The following is a 15,994-nucleotide window of genomic DNA, read 5'->3' on the forward strand; positions in this document are numbered from 1 at the left end:
CATTGGCCCATCTGGTCCAGATCCTGTTGTAATCTGAGGTAACCCTCTTCGCTGTCCACTACACCTCCAATTTTGGTGTCATCTGCAAACTTACTAACTGTACCTTTTATGCTCGCATCCAAATCATTTATGTAAATGACAAAAAGTAGAGGACACAGCACCGATCCTTGTGGCACTCCACTGGTCACAGGCCTCCTCTTTGCTCAACCTCTCATAGTGTATTGGCATCTTTCTTGTCCAACTGAGAGGGCAGACAGGGCCCTAGTTTAAAGTCTGACCCAAACCTCTAAGACTGCTGGAGTAAGAAGGTCAACCTGGCTTAGGTGCTGAAGCCTTTGGAGCAAAGCTAGGATCTAGAACCTTCTGATGCAGAAGCGAAACTGAAAGCCGCTGAGCCAAGGCAGAGTGTTGGTGAGTGAAAATGCTTAGATAAGGTGTGGGAAGCAAGTGCTCAACTGAACATCTCAGTTCTGTCTACAAGCGAGACCATGAGCTCACTGTGGCTGACCACTTATACCTTGTCCTTTCGATCTCAGTCCGACTGTTCCACATTTAGATTTGTACACGGTTCAATAAAGCTCAATAAAAGTTTCCAAAAAAGGAGGGCGAGAGGTCCACTGTTGGCTGAGCGTGACATCTCTTACATAGCCCTCTGTGTTGATATGAATCAATAACTTTACATGTTTCTTGTAGATAATGTGAATCAACCTATTCAGAGATGCTGTGACACACCTCTGCGATTTTCATCCAGACCTCCTGGTCCAGAGGCAGTGGCCTAGTGGTATTATCATGAGAGTATTAATCCAGAGACCCAGGTAATGTCCCAGCAGATGGTAGAAGTTGAATTCAATAAAAATCTGGGATTAAGAGTCGAATGCCAATTGTCGGAAAAACCCATCTAGTTCCCCAATGTCCTTTGGGAAAGAAACTGCCATCCTCACCTGGTCTGGCCTACATATGACTCAAAACCACAGCAATATGATTGGTTCTTGACTGCCCTCTGGGCAGTTAGGGATAGACAATAAGTACTGGCCTAGCCAGCATTGTCCATGTCCTGTAAAAGAATACAAAAAAAAAGAGGTAGGGACACCACTACTGGACCACAAGAACATCACTTTTGTGGGTATTGATCCCATTACCTTGCACATATGAAGCGAGTGCTTTGTCATTTGAACTAATTGTCCCACACATTACTCTGGATTACTCGTCCAGTGACAGTACCACTCTCCTTCCCACCCTCTCTTGTATACACAGCACATGGTGCTGAAGATTCTGATTCTCCAGACTTCTACCATCCTCTGGGTGAAAATATTTCTGCCTAACCTCCCTCTTAATCTTCTACCTCTTATCTCAAACCAGTGCCTCCTAGCACTGACTAGTGTAAAAAGTGCTATCCACTCAGTCCATGCCCCTCATATTCTTATATACCTCTATCAGATCCTCTGTCAACCTTCGCTACTCTAAGGAAGATAACTCCAACCTATCCAATCGTTCCTCATAGCTCAGACCCTCCGGCCCAGACAACATCCTAATAAATCTCCTTTGCACTCTCTCCATAATAAATAGAAACAGGAGAAGGCTATTTCGACCATTGGGCATGCTCAGCCATTCAACAGAATCATGGCTGATCCACTTTGCTAGTCTTTCCCCATAACCTTGAATTCCCTGTCTGATCAAGAGCCAAATCGATCTGAGCCTTCAATGTACACAAGAGCCCTGCCCCCAAAGCTCTCTCTGACAAATCCAAAGACTCTCAACCCTCAAAGAAAGAATTCCTCCTCATCTCAGCCTTAAATTGATGCCCCTTTAATCTGAGACGATGCCTCATGGTTCTAGACTCTCCCATCAGAGGAAACATCATCTTAGCATTTACTCTGTCAAGCTCCTTCAGAATCCTACATGATTCAGTGCGATCACCTCTCCTTCTTCTAGACTCCAGTGAGCAGAGTTCCAACCTGTTTAACCTTTGTTCATAACCTCCAAACCTTCTCTGAACTGTCTCCAATGAAATAGTATCTTTCCTTCAATAAAGGGACCAAAACTGCTCATTGCACTCCAGATATGGTCTCACCAGCATCTTGTACAGATGCAGTGTTCTCAAATGCAATCCTCCCTATAATGAGATGACCAGGGAACGAACGCAGTGCTCTATAGGTGGCCGAACCAAAAATGCATACATTTTAAAGTGATGTTAGGGGTTCTGGTGATCGTTGTAAGGATGAGGTATTTGGGGTGTGGATGTTCAGTGAGTACACAGTCTTGGCAGTTACTGGGTGTGGACCTGAAGGCAGTTTTCATTTCTTGTTGAACATGGATCCTCTATGCCTGGCCTACACTTCCTGTTTTCAGTTTAAAATGGGGATGTAATTTATAACAGCTTCTATTTTCTATTTTTGCCTTGTACCATTTTACTGACAATAGAGGAATAAGTGGGGGCATGGTGGAGTGCAGTGGTGGAATCAAGATCATATGAATGGGAGAGGGAGAGCAGAAGAATTTCACCAACATGGCACCTGAAGAGACAGCAGGAGCACATTCAATGTTAAATGTGAATAGGGAATGAAATAAATAATTCAGAAAGAGAAATTTACAGGTCTGATACAAATGAAGAGATGTGTAGAGAGACAGATAGAGTTGGCAGACTGGCAGATTGCCCTGGATCTGTGACTGGATGAGTAATAGCCCCGACAGGGACACGTTGTGGGATTGACTTTGTGCCTTCAGTGGTTTGGGTGTGGTAAGAAATAGGAGGGACTCCAGACCTTTCTGGTACTCAAGGCCCCTCAATGTCTTAATCCAGCTCTTTTTTTTTTAATTTTGGTGCCCAGACTGAAGTTTTCCCAATAATAGAGAGCCTTCCCGTTCATTCACAAACACCCGTTTGAAAAATTGCCTGTTGCTCAATGCGTACTTCTTCAAAAATATTGCAGAGTTGATTTTTTTCAGGGGGAAACTCGGAGCCGACGGAATTGCTTACTTGTGACTTTTATGAGGAAACTTTCATTTCAATGACTCAGCTCTGATTCTATACTGAGGGTTATCCCACTCTGTGTCACTGTCTAATTAAAGTTGACCTGGGGATTCCTCAGTTTTCTCCCCATCTTGCAGATGGGAAATTTCACTGGGGATAGTCCCACAATGCCTTTGGTCACATATGTGGTCTCATAGTGAGTGTTGAAAACAGTCACATCTTTATCATACATTTCACAAGCTTAGAACATTCCAAAATATAGAATGTAGAACTCTGATATCTCAGGACAAACAGAGCAGAGGGTATAGGACCTCCAGTTTGACATCTCACACTAAGAATGGCACCTTTGACAGTGTGGCACTTCTTTAATACTGAACTGAAGCATTTGTGGTGATTACATGCTCACCATCCCGGAATGGGACTTTGAACCCAGAACCCTTGGACTCAAAATGAGAGTTCTCCCACTGTGCCAAGGCTAATAATGTAAGCTATCACTTCACAACCACTTTACCCAACTTTGACACAGTCTACTGTTTGGTTGGGTCACCAGATAGCAGGCAGAGTCTCCCCCCCCCCCCCCCAACCAAAGCCAAGTGTCTCATTTCAATCACTTCCTTTACTGGAAGCAACAATCTTAGCACAGGCTGGAGAATAACTTGCCAGCATGTTACCTGTGTATCTTACTTATCAGATCCAGTTGCTTCAAAGCAAACAAAAGATCTGAAGAAGAGATACAAAACTATGAAGGAGATCCCTATTCCTGAATTAATACATGTTATGTGTTATATATTCATTTTAGACACTCCCATTTCTGGCATATAAACTACTCTGCCTCTCGCTTGTTCTTTGAAAACCTATCTTTTTAAACATGCTTTAGGTTAGCGTGATATCCAATTTTGTCTTATGGTTCTGTAATGCACAATGGTATGGCTTTCTGTGCTAAAGGTCCTTTTTAAAAGTAAGTTTTTAGTTTATTTATTCACGGGACTTGGGTGCAACTGGCTAGACAAGGATCTATTTCCCAGTCCTAACCATCTTTGCAGTGGTGAATTGCTTTCTTGAAATAGTCCATTTGATGTGGGTTAGACCTACAGTGCTCTTAGGAGTATCAGTACTTTGACCCGACAACTTTGAAAGAACGATGAAATATTTCCAAGTCATTATGGTGGAAGGCTTAGAGGGGGACTTGAAGGTGGTGGTATTCCCATGTATCTGCTGCTTTTGTCCTTCCAAATGAAAGAGGTCACAGGATTGGAAGGTACAGTTTAAAGAGCCACGGTGTGTTGTGCATTTTGTAGGTGGTACACACTGCTGCTACAGAGTGTCAGTGGTGGAGACAGTGAATGTTTGTGGATGTGGTTCCAATCAAACAGGATGCTTTATTCTGGATGCTTTGAGCTTCTTGAGTGTTGCTGCAGCTGTACTCATGAAGGCAAGCAAGAAGTATTCCACACATTTTTGACTTTTTGCCTTGTAGATGATGGACAGACTGTGGAGAGTCAGGAGATTAGTTACTCACTGCTGACTTGCTTTTGTTACCATAGTACTTACACGGCTAGTCAAGTTCAGTTTCAGGTCAATGGCAACTTACAAGAATTTGATAGTAGGGTTCAGTGATGGTAAAACTTTGAATATCCAGGAGCGATGATTTGATTGTCTCGTGTTGGAATTGGTCATTGCCTGACATTTGTGTGACATGAATGTTATTTTCAGCCCAAAGCTGGAGTTGTCCAAATCCTGATGCAGATGAACATGGTTTGTTTCAGTATGTGAGGAGTTGCGAATGGCGTTGAACATCATGCAATCATTGGCAAAAACCAAATTTCCGCATTAATGATGGAGGGAACATGTCAATGAAGAAGCTGAAGATGATTGGGCTGAGGAATTACTCTGAGAAACTCCTGCAGCGATGTCCTGGAGCTGAGATGACTGACCCTCAACAGCCACAACTGTTACCCTATGTGCAAGGTATGACTGCTACCAGATTTCCCCATTCCTTTTGCCAATTTTCTTTTGACTCGTTTTGACTTGATGCAAAACTTGGTAAAATGTGGCCTTGATGTCAAAAGTTGCATTCTTACCTCACCTCTAGAATTCAACTCTTTCATCCTTGTTTGAGCAAAACCTGTAATAAGTGAAGAAGCTGAGAGACCCTGGTGGAATCCAAGCTGAGTATCAGTGAGTGAACAGATTATTACTGATGAAGGGTCTCTTGATAGCACTGTTGATGATTGGCTCCCTCATTCCATTCGTGGTAATGTGCATATTTCTGAATGCATGATAAGGTGGCACCACTTTTCCAACTCTGACTGAGCATATTCTGGAATGTTTTATCACATTTAGATACTCCTATCATTGTCTATTCTTCCCACAGTCAATTGGTAAGTGAATTGTGTGGCACAGTGGTTAGCACTGCGGTCTCACAGCGCCAGGGACCCGGGTTCAGTTCCCACCTCAGGCAACTGTCTCTGTGGAGTTTGCACATTCTCCCTGTGTCTGTGTGGGATTCCTCTGGGTGCTCTGGTTTCCTCCCACAGTCCAAAATGTGCAGGTTAGGTGAATTAGCCATGCTAAATTGCTCATAGTGTTAGGTGAAGGGGTAAATGTAGGGGAATGGGTCTGGGTGGGTTGCTCTTCGGAGGGTCTGTGTGGACTTGTTGGGCCGAAGGGCCTGTTTCCACACTGTAAGTATTCTAATTTAATCATTATTCATCTCCCCTCACCCTAATTCCCATCTCCTGTAATTTAATAACTAACAAAGGAAAGCAGAGCAAGAAAATGGTGAAAAAAGAAGAAAACAATTCATGCTCCTTGTTCTTTTCCATCATAGTTGCTTGCTGCTGAGAGGCAGAGATTAATTATTAACTCCTGGAGATTTCAGGAGTGCTGCCAACAGTATCATCACTTCAAAGTGACAAAGGCTTTCGACATTTTATAAATTCAGAATGGACTAAAGAGTTACAGCACTGCTTATATACAGTGGTGGAAGAAAACTTCCCCAAATACAACTGTCACAAACCTTGAAGCAGTTTGAAAACAGAACCACAGACCTATAGCTCATTCACAGAATGCCCCCCTATCTTTTTCGTATGAGTATAAATTTGCATTTAAGATGCACATGTGCTTGACAAAGATCTGGGTATTTTTGGCCACAGTTAGCACTTGTGTATCTTTTTGTGATGTTATTTTAGTGTGTGTCTGTAACATCAGTTAAGAGTCAGCAGCTCAACATATCCTGTGTAATATAGGCTTCCTCTTTCAAAAGCTGTCCAATTTATATCTCACTAACTGAAATTGTGGTCGGCTTAGAGAGAAGTGTGTTCTGCACAGACAAAATGCCTCGCATTTCTGGTGAGCTCTGCACTACTTAATTTCAAAACCCACAAAAACTTTCCATATTTGCCAAATTTCACATCCTTGCCTGTCCACCACTGTTCTCTGCTTTCACTCTGTCGTAGCTCTTAGATTGGCCTCAACCCCTTGGCTAAGTGGTCACTCTAGTTGTGGGAACCTTCACTCCATGTTATGTGATTCAGAGGAAAATATGACGCTCATCAGCCTGAAATCTTCAGATTCATGGTGCGGGTACAGTGGCTTAATGGTTACCACTGCTGCTGCACAACACCAAGGATTTGGGTGACTGTATGGAGTTTGCACGTTCTCCCCATATCTACGTTGGTTTCCTCCCACCAGCTAAAGATGTGTAGGTTCGGTGAGTTGGCCGTGCTAAGTTGTCTGTACTGTCCAGCCATTTGCAGGCTAGGTGGATTAGTCACAGTGCTATCGGGTTATGGGAATGGGGTTGGGTTTGGGTGGGACGCTTTTCAAAGGGTTAGTGCAGATTTAATGGGCCAAATGGTCTCTTTCTGCATTGCAGAAATTCTACGATTCATGGCTGTCACAGCAATGGAACCTGCAGCACAGACTGCCTCTGTCCTCTGAAAGATAGAAGCTATCAATTGTGTAGTTTGTTGAATCTTAAGGCTACTCTGGTGTGAGTTTAATGGGTCCTTCTGCTGTGTTAAATTCAACCAAATATTTGCACATTCCTCATATTTATAGCCATCCATAAGCTTTTACTGTCTCTAGTTCCTAATTTATCTATCTCTCTGCTTTGCTCACAACCTTTCTGTTCTGTATTTTGTTGATAGTATCATTTCGTCTGTTCTGATAAGGCACACCTTTCTGTTTCTTACACCTCACTTGATACAGAGTTTTGATAAGCTATCAAAGACAGACTTTGGTTCTATCCAGTTAATTCTCCTGTAAGCTTCAGTTTCTGAAGGGGGATATGAGTCTAAATGAATACTCATTTAGTACGTTGTGGTTTTGATCCATGATGGTTTTGGGAAGTGAATCCCATTGTAACTTCTAGTATTATCTTTTCAAGATAACTTTCCTAATCACACAACAGACCTTAAATCTCAGATCTTTAGGGGCTGATCAGTCTTATACCCCTGGTTAATTTAACCCAGAGTCCTCAAAATGAACTCTAAAAGTTCTATTTGGTAACTTCACTGTGAAGACTAAGATTCAGAGAGTGTGATATGGTGAATTTAAGTTGATTAACCAGCTAAGCCTACTTTCTCTATCGCAAAAGAAAACCCAAAATACTTTGGATGCTGGAGATCTGAAATCAAACAGAAAGTGCTGGAGAAATTCAGCATGTCTGACAGTATCCATGGAGACAGAGAAACAGAATTAATATTTTGAGTTCAATTGGATTTGAAATGTTCGCTCTTTCTCTTTCTCCACAGATGCTGCCAGACCAGTTGAGTTTCTCCAGTGAGTTTTCTGTTTTTACTGTCATTTCCCTATTCTCCTACCAATCCCCTGGTTCATACAGTGATTCCTTTTTCTCTTCATCCATCCACTTGGAGAAGGAGTAGCTTTATAGACTGTGACCCCCATAACCAGCTAATAGAGGGGTTACAAACCCGAGATGATTGTACTGCCCCCTCCTTCCCCATTGACAATTGGCAGTCTGGGCTGGGCAGAAACATGGAGGAATCAGATCAGCACATGCACAGGATGAGGGCATCGCAGGTGGGGGCAGAATTTATTGTCTTTCCCTAGCTACCTGAGGGCAATTAAGAATCAACCACCTTGTTGTGGGTCTAGAGTCTCACGCAGGCCAGACCAGGTAAGGATGACAATTCCTTCCCTGTAAGACAATAGTGAACCAGATAGGTTTTTTCTGACAATCACAGAATCCCTACAGCGTGGGAACAGGTCCACACCAACCCTGCGAAGAGTAACCCACCCAGACCCATTCCCCTCCATTTACCCATGACTAATGCACCTAACCCACATATCCCTAAACACTATGGGCAATTTAGCATGGCTTATCCACCTAAGATGCACATCTTTGGACTGTGGGAGGAAACCAGAGCACTCAGAGGAAACCCATGCAGACACATGGGAGAACATGCAAACTCCACGTAGACAGTCACCCGAGACTGGAATCAAACCCGGGCGCAGTGAGGCCTCACTGCTGACCACTGAGCCATCATGTCGATTCATAACTCTTAATTCCAGATTTTTATTGAATTCAAATCTACTATCTGCCATGCCATGACAGGATTCAAACTCTGATCCGCACAACATTACCTGGGTCTCTGATAATTCCAGGCTTGCTGGGCTGCTCCTGCACCTAATTTGTATGTGTCCAACACAGTCAAACTTAGCATACCCTGAACCAACATCAACCCAAATCCAGTGCCTATAAATAGTAATACCAGTTTGAGTGACTGATCCAAGTGAGGCGCACTCAACCACACGCTGGTCAGGCACTGGAAACATCACTGGCAAGACCCCAAGGGTGAGAGACCCTCCCCCACTATCCAGTGACCAGTGGTCAGCAGTACCAGTGCAAAAGGCCATGGCTGCTGTTGGATGGTCATACAGGATTGCCATGGACCCCGTGTGATTAATGGTGGAGTCTAGCACAAGGAGGATGGAGAAGTCAAAAGCAAAGCTGAAAGGGTGGCTCCCTCTTCCACAAAGAACAAACACTCTCCCTGCCTGATGTCTCTCATTCAGGCATTGACTGCCTTTCATCACCTCTGTCCTCTCTCACACCAGGTGCTTGTGCTGTTTTCTGTCATGTCCCCATGTAGCATTGCAGCTTGTTCAATTCCAGCAGGGGCAGGGATGCAGCAGTCAATGGTCCCCAGTCGGCGACTTAAGGGTTTCTATTGGCAGCAAGGTTGACCATGGGCTTTCCCACTCCAATAGACATGTGATGGCATCAGGGTTCAGATACGGCACCACCCTGGACTTCCAAACTCCAGGGCAGAACATTCCACAACTCTAATCTTCCAACTCCAACCTTCATTCCTCACCCAAATCTCTGAATCATGTGGTCACCTCTAAAATCTGTGTTTATTATTCATGGAACTCCACGTTTGAGACCTTCCAATCAAGGCTATTGCCCCTGCCATTGTACTGAAACCACAGGAACAGTTTTTCTGTAAATATCAAATGACATCCTACATAACTGTCAAGCCTCCTTAATCAGTCTGCTGCCTTTGTCACAATGACCATGCCACTGTGCCCCAGAGCTGTCCTCAATCATTCAGCTAGGGAGCATCATATTCATCTGATTCTACTCACAAGAACCCAGTGGGAGCTGAGTATCTCTTCTCATTTCTGCACTGTTATGCTAAGGAGCTAACCTTGCCCTGCCTCAGCCTCCCATTTCGATCTACAGCTGTACCTCAGTGACATCTTCAGAAAGTCCAGTGTCTACATATACGCTGGTAAAAGCCAGAGTCCAAGAGTGTGGTGCTGGAAAAGTACAGCCGGTCAGGCAGCAACCGAGGAGCAGGAAAGTCGACGTTTCAAACATAAGCTCTCCATCAGCCAGCTAACAGCCAGCTCTGTCTCATGATCATCTTTTCCAATTCATCTTCTTTCTGCTGAAGCAGTGCCCACGACTGGGTGAGCAGAGAGGGCCTCTTGTCGGAGTGTTGGGTCTCCACGACAAACACCTTGTCCATACACTCACTTCTTCTCATAGGCCGCTAATTGAGACTGAACTGAATCCTTGACAACATCGATGTTGTATTTGAGGTTGAGGTAAGCTTCCGACCACATACCTGTAACATCACAAAGACTATTTCCTCATGTCATCTGACCCTGTCCTGCCTCAGCTCATCTGCTGCTGAAACCTTTACACATTTTTTTGGTTACCTCTAGGCTCAGCGATGTTAACACACTCCCATCTGACATCGCTCCGCTGCCCATTCCCTAATCTCAAACCAAGTCCCATCACTACCTGTGCTCAACCACCTACACTGACTCCTGGTTAAGCAATTTATTGGTGTTAAAATTCTCATCCTTGTTTTCAAATCCCCCCCCCACAATAGCTTCTCCACCACCAGCTTCCTCTCCATATCACTGTAATCTCTTCCTGTTCCACTATCTCCTAAAATGGCTGCCCTCCTATAACTCTGGCCTCTTTGACAATCTCAGTTATCGTCACTCCACCATGAGATTCTGTGCCTTCAGCCACAGTGGACTGAACCTCTCTAAACCTCTCTGCCTCATGCTTTCCACTTTAAAGATACTCCTTCAGATCTACCATTTTGACTAAAGATTTTGTTTATCTTCCCTGATATTTCCTTATGTGGCTCAATGACTAATTTTATATTAATGCCCCTATGGTCGACTTTGGAGCATTTATTACATTAAAGGAGTTAAATAAATGAAAGTTGCTGAATTTATTTCACTTTATGCAAATCCCTGATAATCTTGAAGACCACTATTCAATTTCCCATTAATCTTAAGGAAAACAACACCAGCTTGTCCAGTCTCCCCATCCCTGAAAATCCTTTTCCTTGGTACCTCTCTGGAAGATCTCCCATGCACTCTCTCCAAGGTCCTGGAATTTTTTTTCTGAATTTATAACACCTGTCATCAGCAACTGTCTGGGATGGTGTGATAAATGTGGCTGATCCACAAACTTTTTGTGTACAATCAAAATCTCAAATTATAGACCAGTCTTGGAAATGTTTGAGCATATATAGATTATGCCACAAAACACAGAAAGATGTTGAGGTCAAACATTGAATGTTTACAAGGAGTTAGTAGTTCTTAGGGTTAAAGGAATCAATGAGTACGGGGAGAAAATGGGAGCGGGGTTAATGAGTCAGCCATGATCAGATTAAATGACAGAGCAAGCTCAAAGGGCAAAATAACTTACTCCTGCTCCTATTTTCTATATTTAACGCTAGATCAAGGGTCTGCATCCGGTTGTCCGAGAGTATTAAAATTCCATTAAAATTGCAATGGGAGCAGTCCATATTTGGGGAGTAGTTGGGACACTGACAGCAAGTGATCGTGGTTAAATGGACCATGAAGTATCAGCAACACAGCTTCTATTCATACTTACTTCATATACAGCTGAGGTCACAGGGTCTGGGCTTCACAAGTCTGGCAGTTTGCAAAGGTTAGCTTTCTCGTGGTTTATTCAGTATTTTGAAGAAATTTTTTCAGTGAGAATGGGCAAAGCTGGCTAGTCCAACATTTATTGACCATTCCAAATTTCAACCTGGTGAAAGTGAGCTCCAATCTTTGGGTCATAGATAAATCCATAGATAAACCTTCCATGTCATTATTGGGAGTGAGGGAGTTCCAGGATTTTGACCCAACGATACATGTAGGGGCCATGAACTATTTCCAAGTCAGGATGGTGGGTGGTGTGGATGGGACATTGCAGATCATGGTGGAGGGAGTGGATGCTTGTGGAAGGTGTGCCAGTTACACAGCCTTAAGAAGGGCATATAGTGTTTGGTGTGTGCAAGATGGACATTACCAAATAAAAGCCTGAATTTGAAAAGTTAGATTGTGAGGAGTGATTATACAGCTGGGGTTTTACCTCCCTGATTTGAGATGTTGAAGAAATTATTCAAAATTTGTGAGTTATTATGGGAGCAGATAGATGGGTATATATGAAGAAATATTTCTGCTGGTTTTGGAGTCAAAGACAAAGCTTTATTTTCTAAAAAAAAAATTACATCCTCTAGACCACTCAGAAGTGAAATTAGGAAATGTTTCTGCAAGTAAAGGGTGGGAAATGTTTAGAAATCTTTTCTGCAAATCGATGTTACATCAATTCTTCATCAAAACTCAAAAACCTTTGATGGTGTCAACCCTATTGAGCATTGCTGGAGCTGCACCCATCTAGCAAGTGGGGAATATTCCATCATGCTCCTGACTTGTGCCTTTGTTGATGGTGGACAGGCTTTGGGGGTTCAGGAGGTGAGTTACTCACTGCAAAATTCCCAGCCTCTGACCTGACCACCAATAAGGGAGCAGTAGTTCAAGAAGACCTTTCCAATCAGCCAGGTCCAAGAAATTCAAATAACTACATCTACTAAAGAGTGGGAGCAATACAAAAGATAGGGATAGGGGTTAGTAAGTGATAAAATATACTGTACCTGTGAATCAATATCAAGCACTGAGCTGTGCTCTAAGAGTGCAGAGCAGACAGGTTACAGAGGCTAAATTCTTAGCCAAAGGACTTAAGAATTTCTGTACCCAGATGCTCAGATCGTACTCTACAGTAAGTTTGATAGAATTCTGTGTGTGAACAAACTACATCACTAATAACAATTAAACATCTTGATTTTGAATAATGTTGATTCTGCCCAGTGATATTTTAGCCTGTGTCTTGCTGACTGGAATGATCTTCTCAAAATCCCATGTCTCTGCCCTTATTCCATAATTCCCTTATACTTTTCTACTACCAATATTTATTCAATTTTTTTTGTAAAGAAAATGTCTCTACCATAGTAGCATTTTTTGGAAAATTATTATTTGTTGTACAACGAAAGCCAGGAACAGGAATAGATCATCCAGTCTGTTGAGTCTGCTCTTCCACAGACTTATATTGTGGCTGATCCGCACCTTGACTTCATTAACCCTCCTTGGCTCTGTAACCCTTTAAACCCTTGCTTAACAATGGCACATCAATCTCAGTTTGTAAACATTCACTTGACTCTCAGTCTTTTGGAGGGACCTCGGACCATAGGAGTAGGATGAGGCCATTCGGTCTCAAGATCATGTGCCAGCATTCAATATGATCATGGCTGATCAGTGACCTAAATCGATACAGCCACCCTGACTCAACACCATAAAACAAACAGATCGCCTGACCTTTATCACATTGTGGCAGTGTACTGCGCACAATTGCTGCCTTGTTTACTCCATTACAACAGTGACTACATTTCCAAAGTACCTCATTGGCTGTAAGTGCTTTGAGAGGTCATGACCCAGTAAACACAAGATTTTTGAGTTTAGATGAAGAATTGATGTAACATCGATTTGCAGAAAAGATTTCTAAACATTTCCCACCCTTTACCTGCAGAAACATTTCCTAATTTCACTTCTGAATGGTCTAGAGGGTGTAATTTTTTTTTTGAAAACTTAGCTTTGTCTTTGACTCCAAAACCAGCAGAAATATTTCTTCATATATACCCATCTATCTGCTCCCATAATAACTCACAAATTTTGAATAATTTCTTCAACATCTCAAATCAGGGAGGTAAAACCCCAGCTGTATAATCACTCCTCACAATCTAACTTTTCAAATTCAGGCTTTTATTTGGTAATGTCCATCTTGCACACACCAAACACTATATGCCCTTCTTAAGGTCTGATGACCAGAACTTAACATAGTGCACCAGCTGTAGACGAACCAGAGCTTTCTACAGTATGGATTAACTGTAATCCCATTGTATTCTAGTCCCGGGGATATGCAGGATGGTCATGTAGTGGTAATGTCACTGGACTGCTAATCCAGAGGGCAAGACTAATGCAGCTGGCAGAATTTAAATTGGATTAATAAAATTCAGAATAGAAAGCTATTCTCAGTGATGGTGACCATGAAACAAACATCTATTGTCACAAAACTCATCTGGTTCAGTAATGTCCTTTAGGGATAGAAACCTGCCATCCTTAGCCACACTGGCTGACATGTGAATCCAGACCCATGGTAATGTGATTGTCTCTTAACTGCCCTCTGAAATGGCTGAGCAAGCCCTTCAGTTTAAGGGCCATTAGAGATTAAGAACTAATACTGGTTTTGCCAGTGATGCTCACATCACAAGACAGAATACATTTATTCTAAAAATGTCCAAGCAAAATATAAAGAAGTTAACATAGGTGTTGCTAATTCTATGCATAACGTACTCAAAGTTTATGGTGCTGTTTGTTGAAGTATCACAAAGGGTAAGGCAACTTCATTACAAATGTTGCTTTTGTAAGAAGAGACCAGTTAATTTCATTTTTGAAACTTACTCTCATTGATGGCCTCTTCCACAGCGGAGATGAAAACAGTTGGCTCATCGTCACATGATACTTGTTTCCAGTTCTTCCAGTCTCTGAACAAGTTCTGTAGTTCTGTCGTTTCTGTCACTCCACAAAACAGCAGGACGACTTTGTGTCCGGGGTACAGTGCCCTCTGCAGCCCCTGCTCTACCTGGGGTAGTGCCAACAACTCCACAAGCTGCGGTGATAGTAGAACCAAGAGACACTTACATCTCCTAAACTGACTGTAATCCCGGTTTGAAAACAAAGTGTTCTTGCTTACTGTGTAGGGCAGAACGTTAAAGGTTGATGCGAGCAAACTGTCCAGGTAAACACTCCACTCATTCGCATCCTCTCCAGAAAGAATTGTCACCTCAGATCTGGCCTTGTTTCCTTGAAGAGAAATTAAACATTATTAATAATTTCATGACAAAATTTTTCATTTTCAGCCTGATTCAATATTCCTAAGAAGACAATGAGGCTACATTCCTTCATGAAGGTATATGCATAGCTTCCATGCTCCAAATGGAAATGGTGGAAATTTCCTCCATTGGAGGTAAGGAGTATCATAACAGAGCCCCATCCCATTCTGATTTGAGACCCATTGACTAGATTCAGTGAATACTGGCTATCTGCCTGTGGCAGAAGAAAACTAAATCCAGCCTCTGACATGGCTGACCATGACCCCCACCTCTAACATCTCTCAAACGAATTAGAGAATGGGATTGTGCCAGTCCAGTTCAAGCCTTATTTATCCAGTTATAGCCAGGGAATCACCTGTACTGGCTTCTCTTCCCAATCCAGCACTATACCCTCTAGAAACCATATCTTGGAACCCCACCAACTTCTCATCTACAGTATCTCAATAACATCATCCAAAAAGGTCTGTTTACACCTGTACGTCAATGATACTCTTCACCACTACTTCTCACTGACCCTCTTTCAAGTCCTCACCTGCCTCAGCTCATCTGGAACTCTCACTCTCATTTGTAACTTCTAGACTATTTTAATATATACCTGCTTTACCTTCCATATTCTATCCTCTGTAGAAACAGATTTTACACAATTGTGCCACTTATGTCATGTCTTGCTCCATGTTCTATGCATCGAGCTGTCCTGCATTTACTGCCTGACATTGATCTCCAGCTTAACTACAAACTTGGCTTTGAAAATCTCATCCCTGTTTCCAATGACAGACTCTATCCTTAGACTGCTGTGAGGTGTTTGACCTCAGGCAAGGTGAAATAAGAGCACCAGAATAATCCTCAGCATTTCTGCTTCAGAGAAGTGTAAATAAGCCAAACGTTGTGTTCAGAACCACAATCATAGAGTCATAGAGATGTACAGCACGGAAACAGTCCCTTCGGTCCAACTCATCTATGCCGACCACATATCTTAAATTAATCTAATCCCATTTGCCAACATTCAACCCATATCCCTCTAAACCCTTTCTATTCATATACCCATCCAGATGCCTTTTAAATGTTGTAATTATCCCAGCCTCCACCACTTCCTCTGGCAGCTCATTCCACATGCGCACCATCTTCTGCAAGATAAAGTTGCCCCTCAGGTAACTTTTATATCTTTCCTCTCACACCTTAAACCTATGCCCCCTAGTTTTGGACATCCCTACCCTGGAGGAAAGAAAAACACTATTCATCCTATCCACGCCCCTCATGATTTTATAAATCTCTATAAAGATCACCCGCA

General features: G+C 42.7%; 1 protein-coding gene across 3 annotated transcripts in view; it reads right to left on the reverse strand.

Moving 5' to 3' along the window:
* The window catches only part of pik3ap1 (phosphoinositide-3-kinase adaptor protein 1), a 98,437-nt gene that overhangs the window by 72,696 nt on the left and 9,747 nt on the right, over positions 1 to 15,994 (reverse strand). For all 3 annotated transcript variants that reach the window (XM_043678651.1, XM_043678652.1, XM_043678650.1), the window contains exon 2: positions 14,276 to 14,677. In XM_043678651.1, coding sequence (XP_043534586.1) covers positions 14,276 to 14,677 — 402 coding nt within the window. The remainder of the gene's footprint in view (positions 1 to 14,275; positions 14,678 to 15,994) is intronic.

Source organism: Chiloscyllium plagiosum, chromosome 38, assembly GCF_004010195.1.
Source record: "Chiloscyllium plagiosum isolate BGI_BamShark_2017 chromosome 38, ASM401019v2, whole genome shotgun sequence".
Lineage (NCBI taxonomy): Eukaryota > Metazoa > Chordata > Chondrichthyes > Orectolobiformes > Hemiscylliidae > Chiloscyllium > Chiloscyllium plagiosum.